Genomic DNA, 17,560 nt, shown 5'->3' on the forward strand with positions numbered 1-17,560 from the left:
AACTTGGCAACTTTATTAGCTGATTATTACCTTTTAGATCTTGTACAATATCAGGACCTTTTCAGCAACACATTAAGGTCAACTAGATGGCTAATCGCGGGCAAGCAAAATTCTTCCATCTTTTTAACAAAGGTGATAGTAAAGGAGTCTTGCAATAGGATTAATAGCATTCTAAGGGTTCCACCACAAAACCGCGTTCGACTAAAGCGCGCTCGACGAAAATGCGTAGCTGACGTCATCAACAGGGCGACAACAGCGCGGAGACAGAAGCACGCTGTAAACTCTAAACCTAAAATTAACACCTAAACCTAAACCTAACCCCCCTAAACCTAATCCTAAACCTAACCCTTAACCTAACCCTAAACCTAACCCTAAACCTAACCCTTAACCTAACCCTAAACCTAATCCTAACCCTTAACCTAACCCTAAAGCTAACCCTAAATCTAACCCTTACCTTAAGTTGAATCGGCTTGCTTTCAAAGCGCTATTTAAAGCGCCCTTCTTTCTCCGTGCTCGCTGTTGTCACCCTGTTGATGACGTCAGCGATGCGGTTTAATTGGGCGTGGCTTAGTCGAGCGCGGTTTTGTCGTGCCACGCATTCTAAGAGTTTATACTTTAACCAACTCCAATGAAAAACATTTTCAATACTTTTACCTAAAGTTCAACTGAACTATACATTGTAATGGTAGTTTTAATATGTTACACAAAATAAACATTTTACTATATGTTTGGTCATTATTATATTATTGCCAACATTTTGGATGTCTAATTTTGATGTTAATAATTTTTTAAAGTCCTACTTATATTTAAACATGGATAAATCAAGAATTTAAGGCAGTAATAATTCAGTTTTATATATTATTTAACACAAAGCCACGATGTTGCTGTTTCAATCTATAACATCTTTACTCCAACAAATGGATGTATCAGAACAATGCAGAAGAGAAAGACATTTGAATCCTCAAGGATTTATGACCAAGGTAAGTTATTTATTTGGATGTGCTTGGAGACAGCACACTACATCCTTTCCACTCTGTTACCTTTCTTAGTAAAATACAGAAAAACAGACTAAAGGAATATCTTTATAGGTAATATAATTTATGTTTAAAGTGCCAGTTTAGCTAGAATAATGAAATAAAAGAAACCTAGTCTGTAGAACTATTTTCCTACAACAAAGGTTTTTGTTCAGCCACATTGAGTACAGCAGAGTAGAACATTTGAAGGGGGGGCGGAATCAGATACACATACTGTGGAACAACTACCTACATATACACAGAGAACATTAATAATATATCAGCTAATCTTCTCAGGAAACTTTGATTTACATGAATTTCTGTAAAATAAGCAATCAAGCGAAGTAATGAACTAAAGTATAAAAGCAGTGAACTAGAAAAAAAACCTAGAAAACATGAAATGTTTACTTTAATCTTGGAAATTATGTAAAGGGTATACATAATTTTTTAAATTTTATTTAGGAAGCTACATGCTAAGAAACAGGCGAGCGGCTGAGATATTGTTTTCTCCAGAGATTCCAACCCTGATATTAATGTTGGTGTTTCTGCATCAATTCAATAATATCAGGATAACAGCGTCGTACGCCATCCAAACCCAAGATAGGATCAAAATGTTGCCAGTCAGGAATATCTGTATAGAAAGCTAAATAAGTGATTCGGGTAAGTAATGATTCAATATTTCTTCTTTTTGTAGCAATATCTTTTCCTCCACTCCACACAGCAACTGGCACACGGACGTCTTCTATTTTATAAAATGGAGGTCTTGTCTAGGGATTAAAAAAAGAAGAAGAACGTGAATTGAGAATCATACTCTCTGCAGAGACGTTGTCTGATGGATTCATGGAATGTTGATAGCTGGTTCAGCTCATAGTGAAGTCATCTGTCAGAATTATCTGTCAATCCCAGCAAAGCTATGATGAGTAAGTGACTAATTGCTAACATGTGGCATCAGAAAGCAAGAGGACAGCAATATCAAGATATGTCACTAATAGCTTTGCTTACTTTACTCCTCAGTTATTCTTACTGGGTATATGTACTGACTTTACAGTGGTAGAGACTAACTTGATTCTGCACCTAATAACGGCAGCAAGACTGTTGGTGGCGCAATACTGGAAGAAGGAAGACTTGCCTACAACTCAAGAATGGACATTGAAAGTTACGAACTTAGCCGAGATGGCTAAAATATCGGCATATCTTAAAGATCACTCAAATGAGAGATATAAACGAGACTGGAAAAAATGGATTGACTATATACAAAATAAATACGGGACCAAGAAATTCCAGTTAGCCTATGCTTAAGATCAGAAATGATTTAAATTGTTTAAAGTTAGCTCAGCAAGAAGAAGCTAAGATCAATGTAGAGATGTCATTAATTTCTTTATTTCTTTTTTCTCAGTAGATTTTAGACTGTGTTTGTTAAAAACCTATACCGTGTACGGGTTCTGGGAAGTCGGGGGGGAAGGAGGAGGGGGGTTGGGGAGAGGGTGGAGGGAGGGAGGGGTATACATTAGGCTAGACAAGAATTTGGTGGTAAACTAGAACTATTTTGACACACAAAAAATTGTACTCCGATGTCTTACTGATTGAGGAATGATGAAATGTTTGTTTTAAAAGAAATAAAACTTTTGAACACCCCCCCCCCCCAAATAGCTTTGCTTACAAGGTATTAACTATTAATAGCTTTCCATCTCCCTCTTCTATGATCTTGCAGCCGGATGATGCTGTCTTAATTTCAGGTGTTTAGAGAAAGTTAACATCTAAAATTAAGAAACCATCATTGGACTGCAAGACAACAGAGGTAAGAGAGGGATCATCAACCAAAACACTACATGCTCTGCTGTTATTAAATGAGCCATGGAAAATGTCTTGCCCTCTTGGGGGACTTTAAGTAGGCTGGAAAATTATTTACAAGGGAAGACATGAGAGCTTTCCTAGCAAAACATCTTTATTTTGCTCTTTGAATGTAAGTGTTAATTGAGTAATTGTTTGATTATCAAGGGCTCATCTTGGTCATAAAAATCTAGGATATTTACAATAAATATGCCACAAGTAGAATAAAGTAGATTACAGAAAGATAATTCTGAAAAGTGTTAGAAATTTCCACAATAGCTCAATATTCATCCCTGGGAATTTTTTTTTTTTTTTTTGGAATTATGTGGAAAAAAATACCAGCGTAATTCACCCAACACTGTTGCTCATCCCTGAATGTTGACAGAAAAGCTGGATTTTAACAGCTTTCCAAATCTTTTGCCAGCACAGCAGCCATCTTAACCTGGGGAGTTCCAAGGAAGACAGTCATAGCAGATAATGTATGTTTCCGAACCCACACATGTCCTAGAGCCGAGGTGGAGCAGTGGTTAAATGCAGCACTGCAGGCTACTTCAGCTGACTGCAGTTCTGCAGTTCGGCTGTTCAAATCTCACTGGCTCAGGGTTGACTCAGCCTTCCATCCTTCCAAGGTGGGTAAAATGAGGACCCGGATTGTTGGGGTCGATATGCTGACTCTGTAAACCGCTTAGAGAGGGCTGAAAGCCTTATGAAGCGGTATATAAGTCTAACTGTTATTGCTATTGCTATTCCGTTAGCAATAGCACTTAGACTTATATACCACTTTACAGTGCTTTACAGCCCTCTCTAAGCGGTTTACAGAGTCAGCATATTGCCTCCAACAACTTTACCCACCTCGGAAGGATGGAAGGCTGAGTCAACCTTGAGCCTTGTGAGATTTGAACTGCCAAATTGCAGGCAGCCGGCAGTCAGCAGAAATAGCCTGCAGTACCGCACTCTGACCACTGCATCACCAGTTACCAGTTACCACCACATTTTTTTGTTCAGAGATTGCTTTTGCTATGGTTTTGCTATCCTTTCCTTCGGTTCTGAAGCATCCACCATTATCCTTTTAGGTCTCTATCACTTGAACACTCTCTAGCTCCTTTGAGTTTAAGAGAGGAAGAAACAGAAGAACAAAGTTTTGACTGGTTTTGAGCAAACAGCTTCTCTCCGAGAAACCGTAAGATCAGAGTGGGAAGTTGGACTCCGCCTACTTAAAACTTCACATCTGTGAGAAGATTATATTTTCAGAAAGATGCATAGTCAGCCCTCCCCCATACAAAATATAGAAGGATACAAAGATCTATTGCCACATGTTTACATATATAAAGTTGCATAACCCAAATTTCAACTAATTGTTTAGAAGTATTCACAGCTGTTAAATAAATTATAGGAAGTCAATAATATTTCATTAGAATTATTTTTAAAAATCATACTTTTTCTTACCGTGTTGTATACTTCCCTGTTCTTAAGCCCATAGTCATAATATTTAAATTCCCCAGAACGTATAATCTAAAAGGAAATTAAATGATTATCTACAATTTAAAAATTCATCATGAAATCTTAATGTTAAGAAATATTAACATGATAGATATATAGATGTATGCACAACATTTTTATCTGGAATATTATAAAAAATATACAAAGTTCTTCAAAAGAGTAAAAAACAGTAAACAGTGAAAAATAATATTATGTTTTATTTTACTAGGTATGTAAGGTAATAGCATAAAGAATAAATATTAAAATATTAAACATGTACCACTAATAAAAGGAACTAACCCAAATGTAATGTGAAATCAAAAATAAAACTTCTTGGGGAGATAAGGAATATTTTATATTAGTGCTGAACAGACTTTCACATAGGAACTAACTATAGTGAAAAAAGGGTTGTCGGAAATAATTTCCTCCTAGATTTTGGCAATGTACTTTTATGATCAAAATGACAAGAAGTATGTAAACATATCCTAGATTTTATCACATTTATTTATCCAATTTATATAGCCACCTATCTCAAAAATGTGACTCTAAGCAGCTGTACAATAAAAACAAAAGCAATAAAAACATTTTAAAATAAAAACAAAAATATGCTTTTAAGTTAAACTCAGATAAAAAAGAGCCACCTTTGTTAGTTTTTACCTGAGAGACCGCCTTCTGCCAATTACCTCCCACAGACCCATTCGATCCCACAGACTAGGCCTCCTCCGGATTCCATCTGCCGGCCAATGTCGGCTGGCGACTCCCCTGGGGAGGGCCTTCTCTGTGGCTGCTCCGGCCCTCTGGAACGAGCTCCCCGTGGAGATCCGGACCCTTACTACCCTTCCGGCCTTCCGCAAAGCAACTAAGACCTGGCTGTTCCGGCAGGCCTGGGGCTGTTGAATTATCCAGCCCCATCCAATGTGATGACTGTTGCTGAATTTTTAATTGTTGTTTTTATTTTTGTACCCCCTTCCCTTCTTATTGTTAGCTGCCCTGAGTAGGGCGGCATCACAGGTGGGTTTCTCGCCCCGTTCCAACCGGTTCGGTTGGAACGGGGCCGGCGTCATCCTCGTGCACGCGCGCAGTGTACGCATGCGTACTAGCATCTGTGCGATGCTCCAGCTGCTCCTGGAGGATTGTGCAGGCGCTGTATGCGTTCTGCGCATGCGTGGAAGCGCAGAACTCGTCAAAACCGGGTAAGAAACGCGGGTGGGCGGGTGGACCCTTTGGCGTTCCCAGAAGTTACTTACTTCCGGGTTCGCCGACCAACCGGTTCACGGGGACCGCCGCGAACTGCCTGAAACCCACCCCTGGGCGGCATACAAGCTAAATAAACCTAAACCTAAACCTTATAACTTAGCTTACAGTACAGTACAGTAGCATATGGATTTCCACCTTTTTAGTACATATTAATTACTGCCATTTAATACTAACTTTTGATTGCATTATTATTACAGCCAAAAAAAGTGAAATCACAGCTAAGATATAACTTGCCAGAGTCTCCTCTTAGTGGCCTTTCTATTTGGTAATGATGAGAGAGAGCGTTCCTTGATGTCAGTATAGAAATCATCTGTTTTGTGCAAAAATCATTTGTAAAGCATTAACAATAAAAAAACACTTTGATGGTAATGGGGCGGTTGCATTATATTAATTGGATTTCTCAGGAAAGTACTAGAACTGGAGACCTTGTACCGGAACGAATTTTATTTTATTTTTAAAATCAAATATCAAACAATTTGTTATTAGGCTTGGAAGCTGCAAGGAGCAGATGGATAGTCTACATCTGGAATGCTCTACTTGAGTTCGTTGTTACATTTTTTAACCTGCACAGCTTCAACCTTAAATTGTCTACCTTGGACCTTACCCCATTCCTAAGAGGTGCGTAAAGGGGGGGGGTCGCATAAGCGCACCAGCACGTCTACCGTCCCTGTCCTACCTTCCCCATTTATTTGTACTCATTTTCCTTGTTCATATCCATATTTATATATACCTGTTATCTTGTACATGTTCAACAAACTAAATAAATGAAAATGAAATGAAAATATCGTTCTCCTTGACCAAGGAACCCCACAATGTGGCAAGGGGGGGACTCTCTATCAAAAAACATTTTATTAAAAAAATGTAAGCAAGTAAAAAAAATGTTAAAACTACATAACCAATAAACAACCAAATAACCCTATTTACCATGTCTTTTATACGCATGCAAACCATTTAGTTAAGTATACTTTGACATATCAATTTTGATTTGCCTTGGAAATTAGCTTAATCCATACTCTACCTGACTCCAATGATTAATGTTTTTTACTGATGTGAAATCAGGAAAGATGCCAGCAAATACATCTGCCCGACTCTGAAAAATCAAAAATAATGTACATTTTCACCCCAAGGGAATATATAAAAATATTAGTTATTGTTATATAGTTGAAAATACAAAGAAATTGGGAAAATAACTGTTTCCTCTCATACTTCAATTTTCAAAAAAATAAATTGCACACAACCACAGACAATAGGAAAACACTATTGGAGCAATATGTGAGTAAGTGATTTCTTTTTAAAAAAATATTTTTTAATTTTTAAACAAACATAAAACAAACAGACATAGACACACACAATACATAAAAATCATCATCCAGTTACATACAGTATTTCGATTGGTTACAAAGCTTTATGCTTTCTCACAATAGTCCCCGCTTGCAATTCACACAAAATCTCATATCATTAATCCAATATATATAAACAATTACTTTGATTATTAAACATTCATTTGACTATAACAGTTATTACATCCTTTTATATAAAATATTCTAAATTTAAAATAAAACTATATTATGGCATTTCATTACATCCCCCTAAAATCATCCAATAATATTACATCTTTACACATTCTATATAAAGAAATTTTATATTTAATAACAAGGCTTTTAAACATCCTCTCATAGTCCTAATTTACAATTTGTATAAAGTTTCATATTATTAATCCGGTGTATATATATATGCATTATTATCATTGTTACTCATTTATTTGACTATAACTATTATCACTCCATTTTATACATAATACTCTAAATTTAACTTAATTTTTATTATGACCTTTCTTTACATCATCTTGTGTCCTTCCAGTAATAGTGCAATCTTATATCTCTTGCCATTTGTAGTATTAGTGTTCTGATTGCTTTCATGTTAAGTCTTATATGGACTTCTCTTGGCAACTTGTTGCTCATTGCATATCTTGTAAAGACTTGAAATCCTCCATCTGTTCCTTCCATCAGCTTGCCTTTGGTTATCACCGATGCGTCTGCCAAAATTTCTCTCATTACTTCTGTCAAAGTTTCTCCCTTTTCTTCTTCTATATTTTTAGGTCTGAGATAGAGTTCCAATTTGTTGATCTCCCCTTTCCATATTCCACGCTTGCCATTTCCAAACACACTCAGTTTATTGTCAATATCAACAATTTTCTTATTTCTTTGTTCATCTTTTTCTTCAATTTTTAGAACTCTGTCCTCAACTTTCATCATCGTTTGATAATTTTACTTCTATTTTGCCTGTTCTGTGTTCTATCAATATTCTCTGTTGTTACTAGTATTTTTTGAATATTTAGCATAATTATTTGCAATATTAATATTTCTTTTTCATGTTGCATCCTTCTTCCAACTTATAAATACTGCCACTATAACAACCAAGGCTTTTTTGTTAAATTTCAAGCAAGTTCATTATAATCTTTCAAGTCAAGGGTTTCTCTTCACTTCAGTCCAGCTACTAATAGTACTCCAGAAAAGCACCTGTATAAACAACCCATGCTCTTCCCACTATCACTAAACAAACTGAGAAGCCTTGAGATATAAGTCAAATGTTCAAAGAGAAAAGAGAAAAACAATGTTTCCAAGCCTCCAGCCTCAAAGTGTCAGTGTTACTTCTTTTTCCTATGCTTTTACATCCCTCTTTGTATTCCAAACTTAAGGAGAAAAGTTCTTAAAAGAAAAACAATCTGATCAAGCGTTGTAAAAAAAATTCTTAATCCATTGCCGCCCATGTGACTGGATATGAAGATGCCGACGACACTTGTCAGAACCACCTTAAATCACCTCACACACAGCACTGGCATGCATAAGAATATGATGTAAACTTGTTTTTTAAAAAGCATGTTTGGTTTGCATTAAAACAACTTCAACACACGCAATGTTCTGATTGCACCACAAACGCAGTAGTCATCCTTACCTTTCACAGAGGCACAGAGTTTTATAAATATGAGCATGATAGTGTAGAATAATCATATCCAAGGACCAATGGTGGGTTTCAAAAAATTTTGGAACCTCTTCTGTAGGTGTGGCCTGATTTCCGGGTCCACTGGTGGAACCTCTTCTAACCGGTTTGGTAGATTTGATGAACCAGTTCTACCGAATAGGTACGAACTGGTAGGAACCCACCTCTGGAGCCAACTCATCCTTTGTTTTCTTCTAACTCATTGCTCCCTTCAATCAACATTATAAATTTTGGTCTATATAATGTCAACATTTCTCAATAAACCACCCCTCTAAACATTTACCCAATTTTGCTATTGTAGACACAAACACAGGGTAGATTTAAGAATAGGGTTTTCCTCCATCTTTGCTTAGTGTGTCACCTTGTGCCCATTGAGGCAACATAAGACTTTCCCAGAGGGCCCCCCAAATTAAGAGTCAAGCTAGATGAGGAAGGAAGCAGGACAGGCAGAGGTTAGGGAAAACGCAGGACAACTTCTAAAATTCTGCTAAAGCAATCTTTTTCAATTTTGATTTCTGGGAGTTCAAGTCCACATAAGGTTGAGAAATATTGCTTAAAGTCTAATTGTAATCTTCCAGTGGACTGTGGTTTCCTGATTTGCTCTACTACATTTGGCTAAAAGTACCTTCTTTGTAGAAAGTATAAATAAAAATAAAGCTTACTTACTACGTTTAGATTTTTCTGGTTATTCCCTCCTGCAAGGAAAATGTTTTGTAGGCACAGTCGATCAATCCTTGGATAGCTGCATGCATAGATCATTTTGGTTTTAACTTTCTCACTAAAAATGGAAAATTCTTTAGTGCCCCATATAAGCTGCAAAATAAAAATGACCCATCAATATTATAATTCCAAGCACCTTCTTCCTTTCCTAACATGAATTATACTTTCCCCGTATTAAATTTACCTTCTCTAGATTTCCCCCTTCTGATCTTTTTCACACATTTCAACAAATTCACATTGTAGCATTTGCAAATTTTATAGATTGCAATCAGAACAATTCTGCCCTTGATTGCAACACAACTGGGGAAAAACTTCTAAACAGGAACAAATATATATATATTATTTTTGTTGTTTTTAATCCTGCTTGCTTTTTATTGTTTCCTTCTGTTTCAATTGTAAGCTGCTCAAAGTCATGTGCAGGTAATTCTCACTTAATGTTTCGAGTTCGAGTTTCGAGTTTCATTTTATTTATATGCCGCCCTATTCCCGGCGGGACTCAGGGCGGCACACAAACTCAAGGAGGGGAAGGGAAAAACACAAAAACTACAAAGTACAGGGCATTTAAAAACAACCAACAGCCACACGATTCGAGAGGGGAAGGGAACTCATCGACCCCAGGCCTGCCGAAACAGCCAGCTTTTAACGGCTTTCCGGAAGGCCTGGAGAGAGGTGAGGGTCCGAATCTCTGCGGGGAGTTCGTTCCAAAGGGCCGGAGCCGCCACAGAGAAGGCCCTCCCCCGGGTAGTGGCCAGATGACATTGATGACCCTGATTGGGACAGGCAACTCCACTATTAAGTGAAATAGCCACTAAGTGGAAAATTGTGTGGCTGAGACTATGCTTTCCAGTTGGAAACCGACAACACTACACAAATTCACACCATTGCCTTTAACTCCTGACAAGTTCCCTGTCCTTTGGAATGCTGGAGTGCCTACGAACTGTCTTGTACAAGCTAAAAGAAATATGGTCATGCTGGCAATCTAAGATGATGAGACAGTTTCTGGCTCCGCATCATGAAGGGCTTTAAAGATAATAACTAATAGCTTGAATCATAGGGACGCAGTGTCTCGGTGTCTAAGACACTGAGCTTGTCGATCAGAAGGGTTGGCAGTTCAGTGGTTCAAATCCCTAGCACTGCGTAACAGAGTGAGGTCCTGTTACTTATCCCAGCTTCTGCCACCCTAGCAGTTCGAAAGCATGTAAAAATGCAAATAGAAAAATAGGAACCACTTTTGGTGGGAAGGTAACAGTGTTCCATGCGCCTTTGGTGTAGCCATGCCAGCCACATAACCACAGAGATGTCTTTGGACAGCACTGACTCTTCGACTTTGTTCCCTAGAGTCGGGAACAACTAGCACATATGTGCGAGGGGAACCTTCACCTTTACCTTAATTGCTTGAATTAGACTCACAAACCAGCAACCAATGCGGTTTGCGAAATAGTGGTGTTACATGTGCTACCCAAGAGGTCTCCAGAATTCTCAGCTTGCCAATGAACTATGGGGAGAGGAAAGGGGAAGTTGCAATATGGGCTCCTGACATCAAGAAAACAGCCTTGAGAAAAATGGAGGATCCAACGTAGCAACGATACGGACGTGCAGTCTCGATGCTCCGAGACTGCTGCCGATACTTTTGCCGCTGGGTGGTCCAATTGGACCTAAACCGTCCCATTGAGACAATGAACAGAAAGAATATCTCTTGCTGATCTCAGGGACACCGCAAAGTCCCTGATAGATCCAAGTGACGTTCTTCAAGCCGGCGACAAAAAGTCCAGCCCCAGGCTGATGAAGTTGGGACGGCTTCCGGAACAGAAGGGACTTACTACCCGTGACGCTCCGTGATGCTCCAGCTGCTCAGTGGAGTATCGCGCAGGCACCCTACACTCCATGCATTTGTCCAGCTGCGTTTGTCTTAAATACTGGTAAGGAGGATGGGCGGGTGGGTGGGCCCTCTGGAGCACCATTCATTTCATTCATTCATTTCCTTTATTTGTATGCCACCCTTTTCCCTGGGGGGACTCAGGGCGGCTCACAATTCAAAAAGGGAGGGGGGGAAAGACAAACAGTATTCCAATATGGAAACAATACAACATATTAAAAGAGAGCACAACAGTCACACAATTCGGGTGGGGTTGGAATCTTAACCCCAGGCCAGCTGGGACAGCCAGATCTTCAAAGCAGCGTGGAAGGATTGGAGGGTGGTGAAGGTCCGAATCTCCACGGGGAGTTCGTTCCAGAGGGTCGGAGCAGCCACCAAGAAGGCTCTCCTCTGGGTAGTTGCCAGTTTGCACTGGCTAGTAGATGGAATTACTGTTCCATACTGGAACAATACCTGGTGCTCCCAGCAGGCACCAGTACGCCCGTATTGGGACATACTGGTCATATCCCACCACTGATACAAGTAGAACAACTGAATAGGTAAATACTTACTTCTCTAAATCTGTCTGGAATTCTTCCAAGTACACCAAGTGTCCCAGTAATACCTTTCAAGGAATAAGTAGGTGTAAGGCTTATAAAGAGTTTCACTCTATTAGTGAGGCAGGGCAGGATCGCAAAAGCCACAAAACCTGCAAAAAAGGAAGGATTAAAACTGCAGGATTGCATGATTCCTCTATTTACTTTTAGTGATGGTCCGAATCTGATCCTTCTATTTTGAGAAAATCTCTCACTCCTCCCCACCCCCACAAGAACAGAGGTGGTATTCAGCAGATTTTGACCAATTCTGGAGAGCCAGTAGTGGAAATTTTGAGTGGTTTGGTGAACTGGTAAATACCACTTCTGACTGGCCCTGCCCCTATGTATTCTCTGCCTTCCGGGTCCCAGCTGAGGTTCCACCACAAAACCGCGTTCGACTAAAGCACGCTCGACAAAACTGCATAGCTGACGTCATCACAGTGCGACAACAGTGCGGAGAAAAAAGCACGCTGTAAACGCTAAAGCTAAAATTAACACCTAAACCTAAACCTAACCCCCCTAAACCTAATCCTAAACCTAACCCTAAACCTAACCCTTAACCTAACGCTAAACCTAATCCTAACCCTTAACCTAACCCTAACCCTAACCCTTAACCTAACCCTAAACCTAACCCTAACCCTTAACCTAACCCTAAACCTAACCCTAAACCTAAACCTAACCCTAAACCTAACCCTTACCTTAAGTTGAATCGGCTTGCTTTCAAAGCGCTATTTAAAGCACCCTTTTTTCTCCGCGCTCGCTGTTGTCGCCCTGCTGATGACGTCAGTGACGCGGTTTAATCGGGCATGCTTTAGTCGAGCGCGCTTTTGTTGTGCCACCCCAGCTGATTGGGAGGAAATGGGGATTTTGCCGTAATCTTTGTCTGGAGTGGGGAGGGAATGGAAATTTTACAGTATCCTTCCCCTGCCACACCCACCAAGCCATGCCCACCAAGCCACACCACGCCCACCAAGTCACACCCACAGAACCAGTAGTAAAAAAATTTGAATCCCACCACTGACACAGACACCAAAAAATTAAATCCCACAATTTTTATATTTCTAGGGTTGGAAGAATTTCTTTATGAATTCTCAGCCTGGGGATAAGAAGTTCTTAAGTTACAAAATGAATGAGATGGCTGACAGATATATGTGAATTGTCATTATTCACACAATAGCCTCCTTTCTAGGTAGTCCTGCTTTCAACTTTCCTATGATCATGCAGCATATTGTCTATGGATCTATAGGGAGATAACCCAGGGCTAATATAAGGAAACTTTTTTTATGAAAAAGAGAAAGAATTGTTCCTCTGTTTCTAGAAAACACAACCAGTGCTATCTTTTCCACTTGAAATCTTAAGAAATTTCATCTTTCTATCTTTGTCTTTTTAGCCATGGTGGTGCAGTGGTTAGAGTGCAGTACTGCAGGCTACTTCTGCTGACTGACGGCTGACTGCAATTTGGCAGTTCAAATCTCACCAGGCTCAAGGATGACTCGGCCTTCTGTCCTTCTGAGGTCAGTCAAATGAGGACCCAGATTGTTGGGAACAATAGGCTGACTCTGTAAAATGCTTAGTTTACTGTAAAAGCAAACTTCACAGGCTGTAAAAGCACTGTGAAGCAATATATGTCTAAGTGCTATTGATCCCTTCTATCGAAAATTTGTCACCATTTATTATTATTATTATTCAATTGTATCACAGCGGCCAGTTGTTTCGCCGGATTTGGCATTGGTTACTAGTCGGGCCCCACCCAGGGGCCTAGGACGTCGTAACGTATTTTCGTAATATGCGTGCAGATCCAAGCAGTGCGGCTTTTTGCATTTGACTGATGGTGATTTTGTCAATATTTAACTGTTTTAAATGTAATTCCAGTGCTTTTGGAATAGCACCCAGTGTGCCAATTACCACTGGAATTACCACTGCTGGTTTGTGCCATAGTCGTTGAATTTCGATTTTTAAGTCCTGGTATCTTGCGATTTTTTCATGTTCCTTCTCGGCGACCCTGCTATCACCTGGTATTGCGATGTCTATGATTGTGACCTTATTTTTCTCAACCAGTGTGATGTCTGGTGTATTATGCGCCAGTATTTTGTCGGTTTGTATACGGAAATCCCACAAGATCTTGACCATCTGATTTTCTGTGACTTTTTCAGGCTGATGTTCCCACCAGTTTGTTGCTGTTTTAATATTATAATTTTTGCACAAATTCCAATGGATCATTTGTGCTACTGAATTGTGCCGCAATTTATAATCAGTCTGCGCGATTTTTTTACAGCAGCTGAGTATGCGATCAACAGTTTCGTCAGCTTCTTTGCAAAGTCTGCATTTGGCATCATCAGAGGATTTTTCGATTTTGGCCTTAATGGCATTTGTGCGGATAGCTTGTTCTTGTGCAGCCAGGATTAGTGACTCTGTTTCTTTCTTTAATGTACCTGTTTTTAACCATAACCAAGTTTGTTCCCTGTCCACTTTATCTTTTATTTTTTCCAGAAATTGACCATGCAGTGCTTTGTTCTGCCAACTCTCCATTCTTGATTTTATCACATCTTTTCTGTATTCTTGTTTTGTCTGTTGGGCCTTCAGTAGATTTTTGTTCTTTACTTCGATTAATAGATGTTCTTGACTTTCTTTTAAATAATCAGCCAGTGCATGTTTTTCTTCTTCAACTGTTTGCTTCACTTGTAATAATCCTCTGCCACCTGATTTTCGGGGCAGATATAGTCTATCAGTATCACCACGTGGATGTAAACTGTAGTGCATTGTCATTAGTTTCCTGGTTTTTCGGTCCAAAAGGTCCAAATCAGCTTGTGTCCAGTTAACTATGCCAGCTGTGTATCTTATAACTGGTATTGCCCAGGTATTTATGGCCTTGATTGTATTTCCACCATTCAATTTAGATTTCAAAATTTTCCTAACTCTGTTGGTGTACTCTCGTCTGACAATAGTTTTTACTTCTCCATGCTTGATGTTATCCAACTGCAGAATGCCTAAGTATTTGTAGGCTTCATTTTCTTTGCATTTAATTAGTTGGCCATTGGGCATTTCAATTCCCTCAGATGCAGTGATTTTGCCCCTTTTTATGGATACAGTGGCACATTTTTCCATGCCAAACTGCATTGAAATATCGGTGCTGAATACTCGGACTGTATTTGTCAATGATTGGATTTCTATTTCTGACTTTCCATAGAGTTTCAAATCATCCAAATATAGTAAATGCGAAATTTTTTCAGCTTTTTTGGCTGTTTGGTAGCCTAATTTCATTTTTTTTAAGATTACTGATAGTGGGATCATTGCGATGATGAAGAGAAGAGGTGAAAGTGAATCACCCTGGAAAATTCCTCGCTTGATGTTAACCATTCCGTAGCTCTCATTCCCTACTGCCAACTCAGTTCTCCATTGTTTCATTGCCTTTTCAGTAAAGGATGTAATATTTTTGCTAATGCCAGTTGTTTCTAAGCATTTTATTATCCAACTATGTGGCAGTGAGTCAAATGCCTTTTTGTAATCAATCCAGACCATATTCAAGTTCGTTTTTCTGTTCTTACAATTTTCTAATATCATTTTATCAATTAGAAGCTGATCTTTTGTGCCCCTGCTCCTTCTTTTGTTGCCTTTTTGCTCTACTGGCAAGATGTTGTTTGTTTCCAAATAATCCATCATGTTATCTGCAATAATGCCTGTGAGTAATTTGAAGGTTGTTGGCAAGCATGTTATTGGTCTATAGTTTTCAGGTGTTGTTCCTTTAGTTGGATCTTTCTGAATCAAGTATGTTTTTCCAGTTGTCAACCATTCATCAATTTGGCCCTTTTGTAAAATTTCATTCAGTTGCCTGGCCAATATTGCATGTAAACTGGTCAGATATTTGAGTCAGAAACCATGTAATTGGTCCTTTCCAGGTGATGTCCAATTCTTTACCTTTTTAACTCGATTTTTGACCATCTCAGTTGTTATTTCTAATACTTGCATTTGTTTGTTGCCAATGCTTTTCTCAAAGTCATGTATCCACTTTGCTTCCTTGTTGTAGTCCTTTGCATTTTCCCACAATTCTTTCCAGAATTCAACTGTGGCCTGTTTTTCTGGTTTTTCACTTTTGGTGTCACCATTTACATTAAGACTTTGATAAAAACGCCGTTGGTCTGATCGAAATTGCTGATTTTGTTTATATTGGATGATTCGTGCCTCATATCTTTCAATTTTTCTAGCTGTTGCTGTTATCTGCTGTTTTACAATCTCTACAGCTTCATTGATGTTTCTTGTATCCAATCTATATCTCCTGATTAGCCGATCTATGATTTTGTTGTTTTTAAGCCGTTGCTCATGCATGTTCTTTAAGTTACTAGCATCTGCCCTTAATTTTTTTATTTTTTGTTCTAAACGGATTTTCCACTTTGGCTTTGATGCTTTTTCTGTTGTATGACTAGGTACTTTAATTTTAATGCCTAGTTCATTAGTGACTATTACAGCTGCGCTGTACATTAACTGGTTTGTTTCCAAGATGGATCTCGGTTCAATTGTTGAAAACACTGCATTAACCATTTTCATGATAGGGGCCAAAATTTTCTTCGGCACAGTTTTTAGTGATGGTAAACGTTGCCTTTCCTCATTAAGCAGAAAATGCTCCATGATCTTATCCTTCAATTCTTTTTTTTTTGAGTTAGTTCATCAGTTGGTTCAGTGATAACTGGTTCTAGTGGTGGTGATGTTATTTCCTCCCCGAGAGCTTCTTCTGGGAGTTCTACTATAGTGTCTTTAGTTGTGTCTTGAATATCAGTTATTTCCGCTTGTGATATTGTTTTTTGGGTTTTGCAATTTGCCTGAATTTCCTCATGTTCAACTTCACTAAACACTTTATTCCGTATAATAAATCGCCTTTGATCTGCTAGTCGTTGTTCACTAACATTTGAATCTGGATATTGTTGTTTCCATAATTCATACATTCGCTTTAAATAGCCTCTTTTTTCTGGCTCTGAGTTGTAGTAACAGGCCATTATGGCACGGTTTTCATCTGCACTATATTTTTGTCGTTTTGTTGGCTGGTCCACTTGTAGCCCACTTGTCGACGGATGTCCAGGGACCCCAACATCCGCCGCGGCCCTTGTTAACCCGCGCGACGACCGATGCGGTATGGAATTCTTATTTGTTTTTTTCACCATATTGTATGGGTTGGCGGGGGGTTTTTTACGGGACCAGATGCCAACCTGATCCCAACCTTCCTCCTTTCTCATCCGGGCTTGGGACCGGCAATGGCGGAGTTATTATTATTATTATTATTATTATTATTATTATTATTATTAATTAGACTTATATACCGCTTCATAGGGCTTGCAGCCCTCTCTAAGCGTTTTACAGATTTTTTTAAGCAAATTGAGTCAGCAAATTGCCCCCACAGTCTGGGTCCTCATTTCACCCACCTCGGAAGGATGGAAGGCTGAGTCGACCTTGAGCTGGTGAGATTTGAACCGCTGAACTGCAGATAACAGTCAACTGAAGTGGCCGGCAGTACTGCATCCTAACCACTGTGCCACCTCGGCTCCTTCTGGATTTAATGCTTCTACTGGATGTACTTTACAAGGGAAAGAAACAGCTAGAAGGCATGAATTGTCAATCAATTGAATGTAGTACTCTTGAATATGCCCATTATTAAATAAGACCTCACAACTTATTCTACCTGTTCTACATCCATAGAGAGTCCCTACAGTATGTTATAGCCTAGTCAGAGGTGGGTACCAGTTCGCACCTATTCGGTAGAACCGGTTCGTCAAATCTACCGAACTGGTTAGAAGAGGTTCCACCAGTGGACCCGGAAAGCA

The 17,560-nt window shown here is 39.1% G+C and overlaps 1 protein-coding gene across 3 annotated transcripts in view; it reads right to left on the reverse strand.

Annotated features, from left to right (window-relative positions):
• Positions 1-548: 548 nt before the first annotated feature.
• LOC116518470 (putative lysosomal acid lipase/cholesteryl ester hydrolase) overlaps positions 549-17,560 on the reverse strand; it is a 96,449-nt gene continuing 79,437 nt past the window's right edge. For 2 of the 3 annotated variants that reach the window (XM_032231897.1, XM_032231896.1), the window contains 5 exons: positions 11,727-11,863; positions 9,246-9,392; positions 6,598-6,669; positions 4,290-4,355; positions 549-1,780 (listed from right to left, as the gene is read on the reverse strand). In XM_032231897.1, coding sequence (XP_032087788.1) covers positions 1,544-1,780; positions 4,290-4,355; positions 6,598-6,669; positions 9,246-9,392; positions 11,727-11,863 — 659 coding nt within the window. In that variant the 3' untranslated portion in view covers positions 549-1,543. The remainder of the gene's footprint in view (positions 1,781-4,289; positions 4,356-6,597; positions 6,670-9,245; positions 9,393-11,726; positions 11,864-17,560) is intronic. The other variant, XM_032231898.1, reaches the window with a different exon arrangement.

This window comes from Thamnophis elegans, chromosome 15 (genome assembly GCF_009769535.1).
Source record: "Thamnophis elegans isolate rThaEle1 chromosome 15, rThaEle1.pri, whole genome shotgun sequence".
NCBI lineage: Eukaryota > Metazoa > Chordata > Lepidosauria > Squamata > Colubridae > Thamnophis > Thamnophis elegans.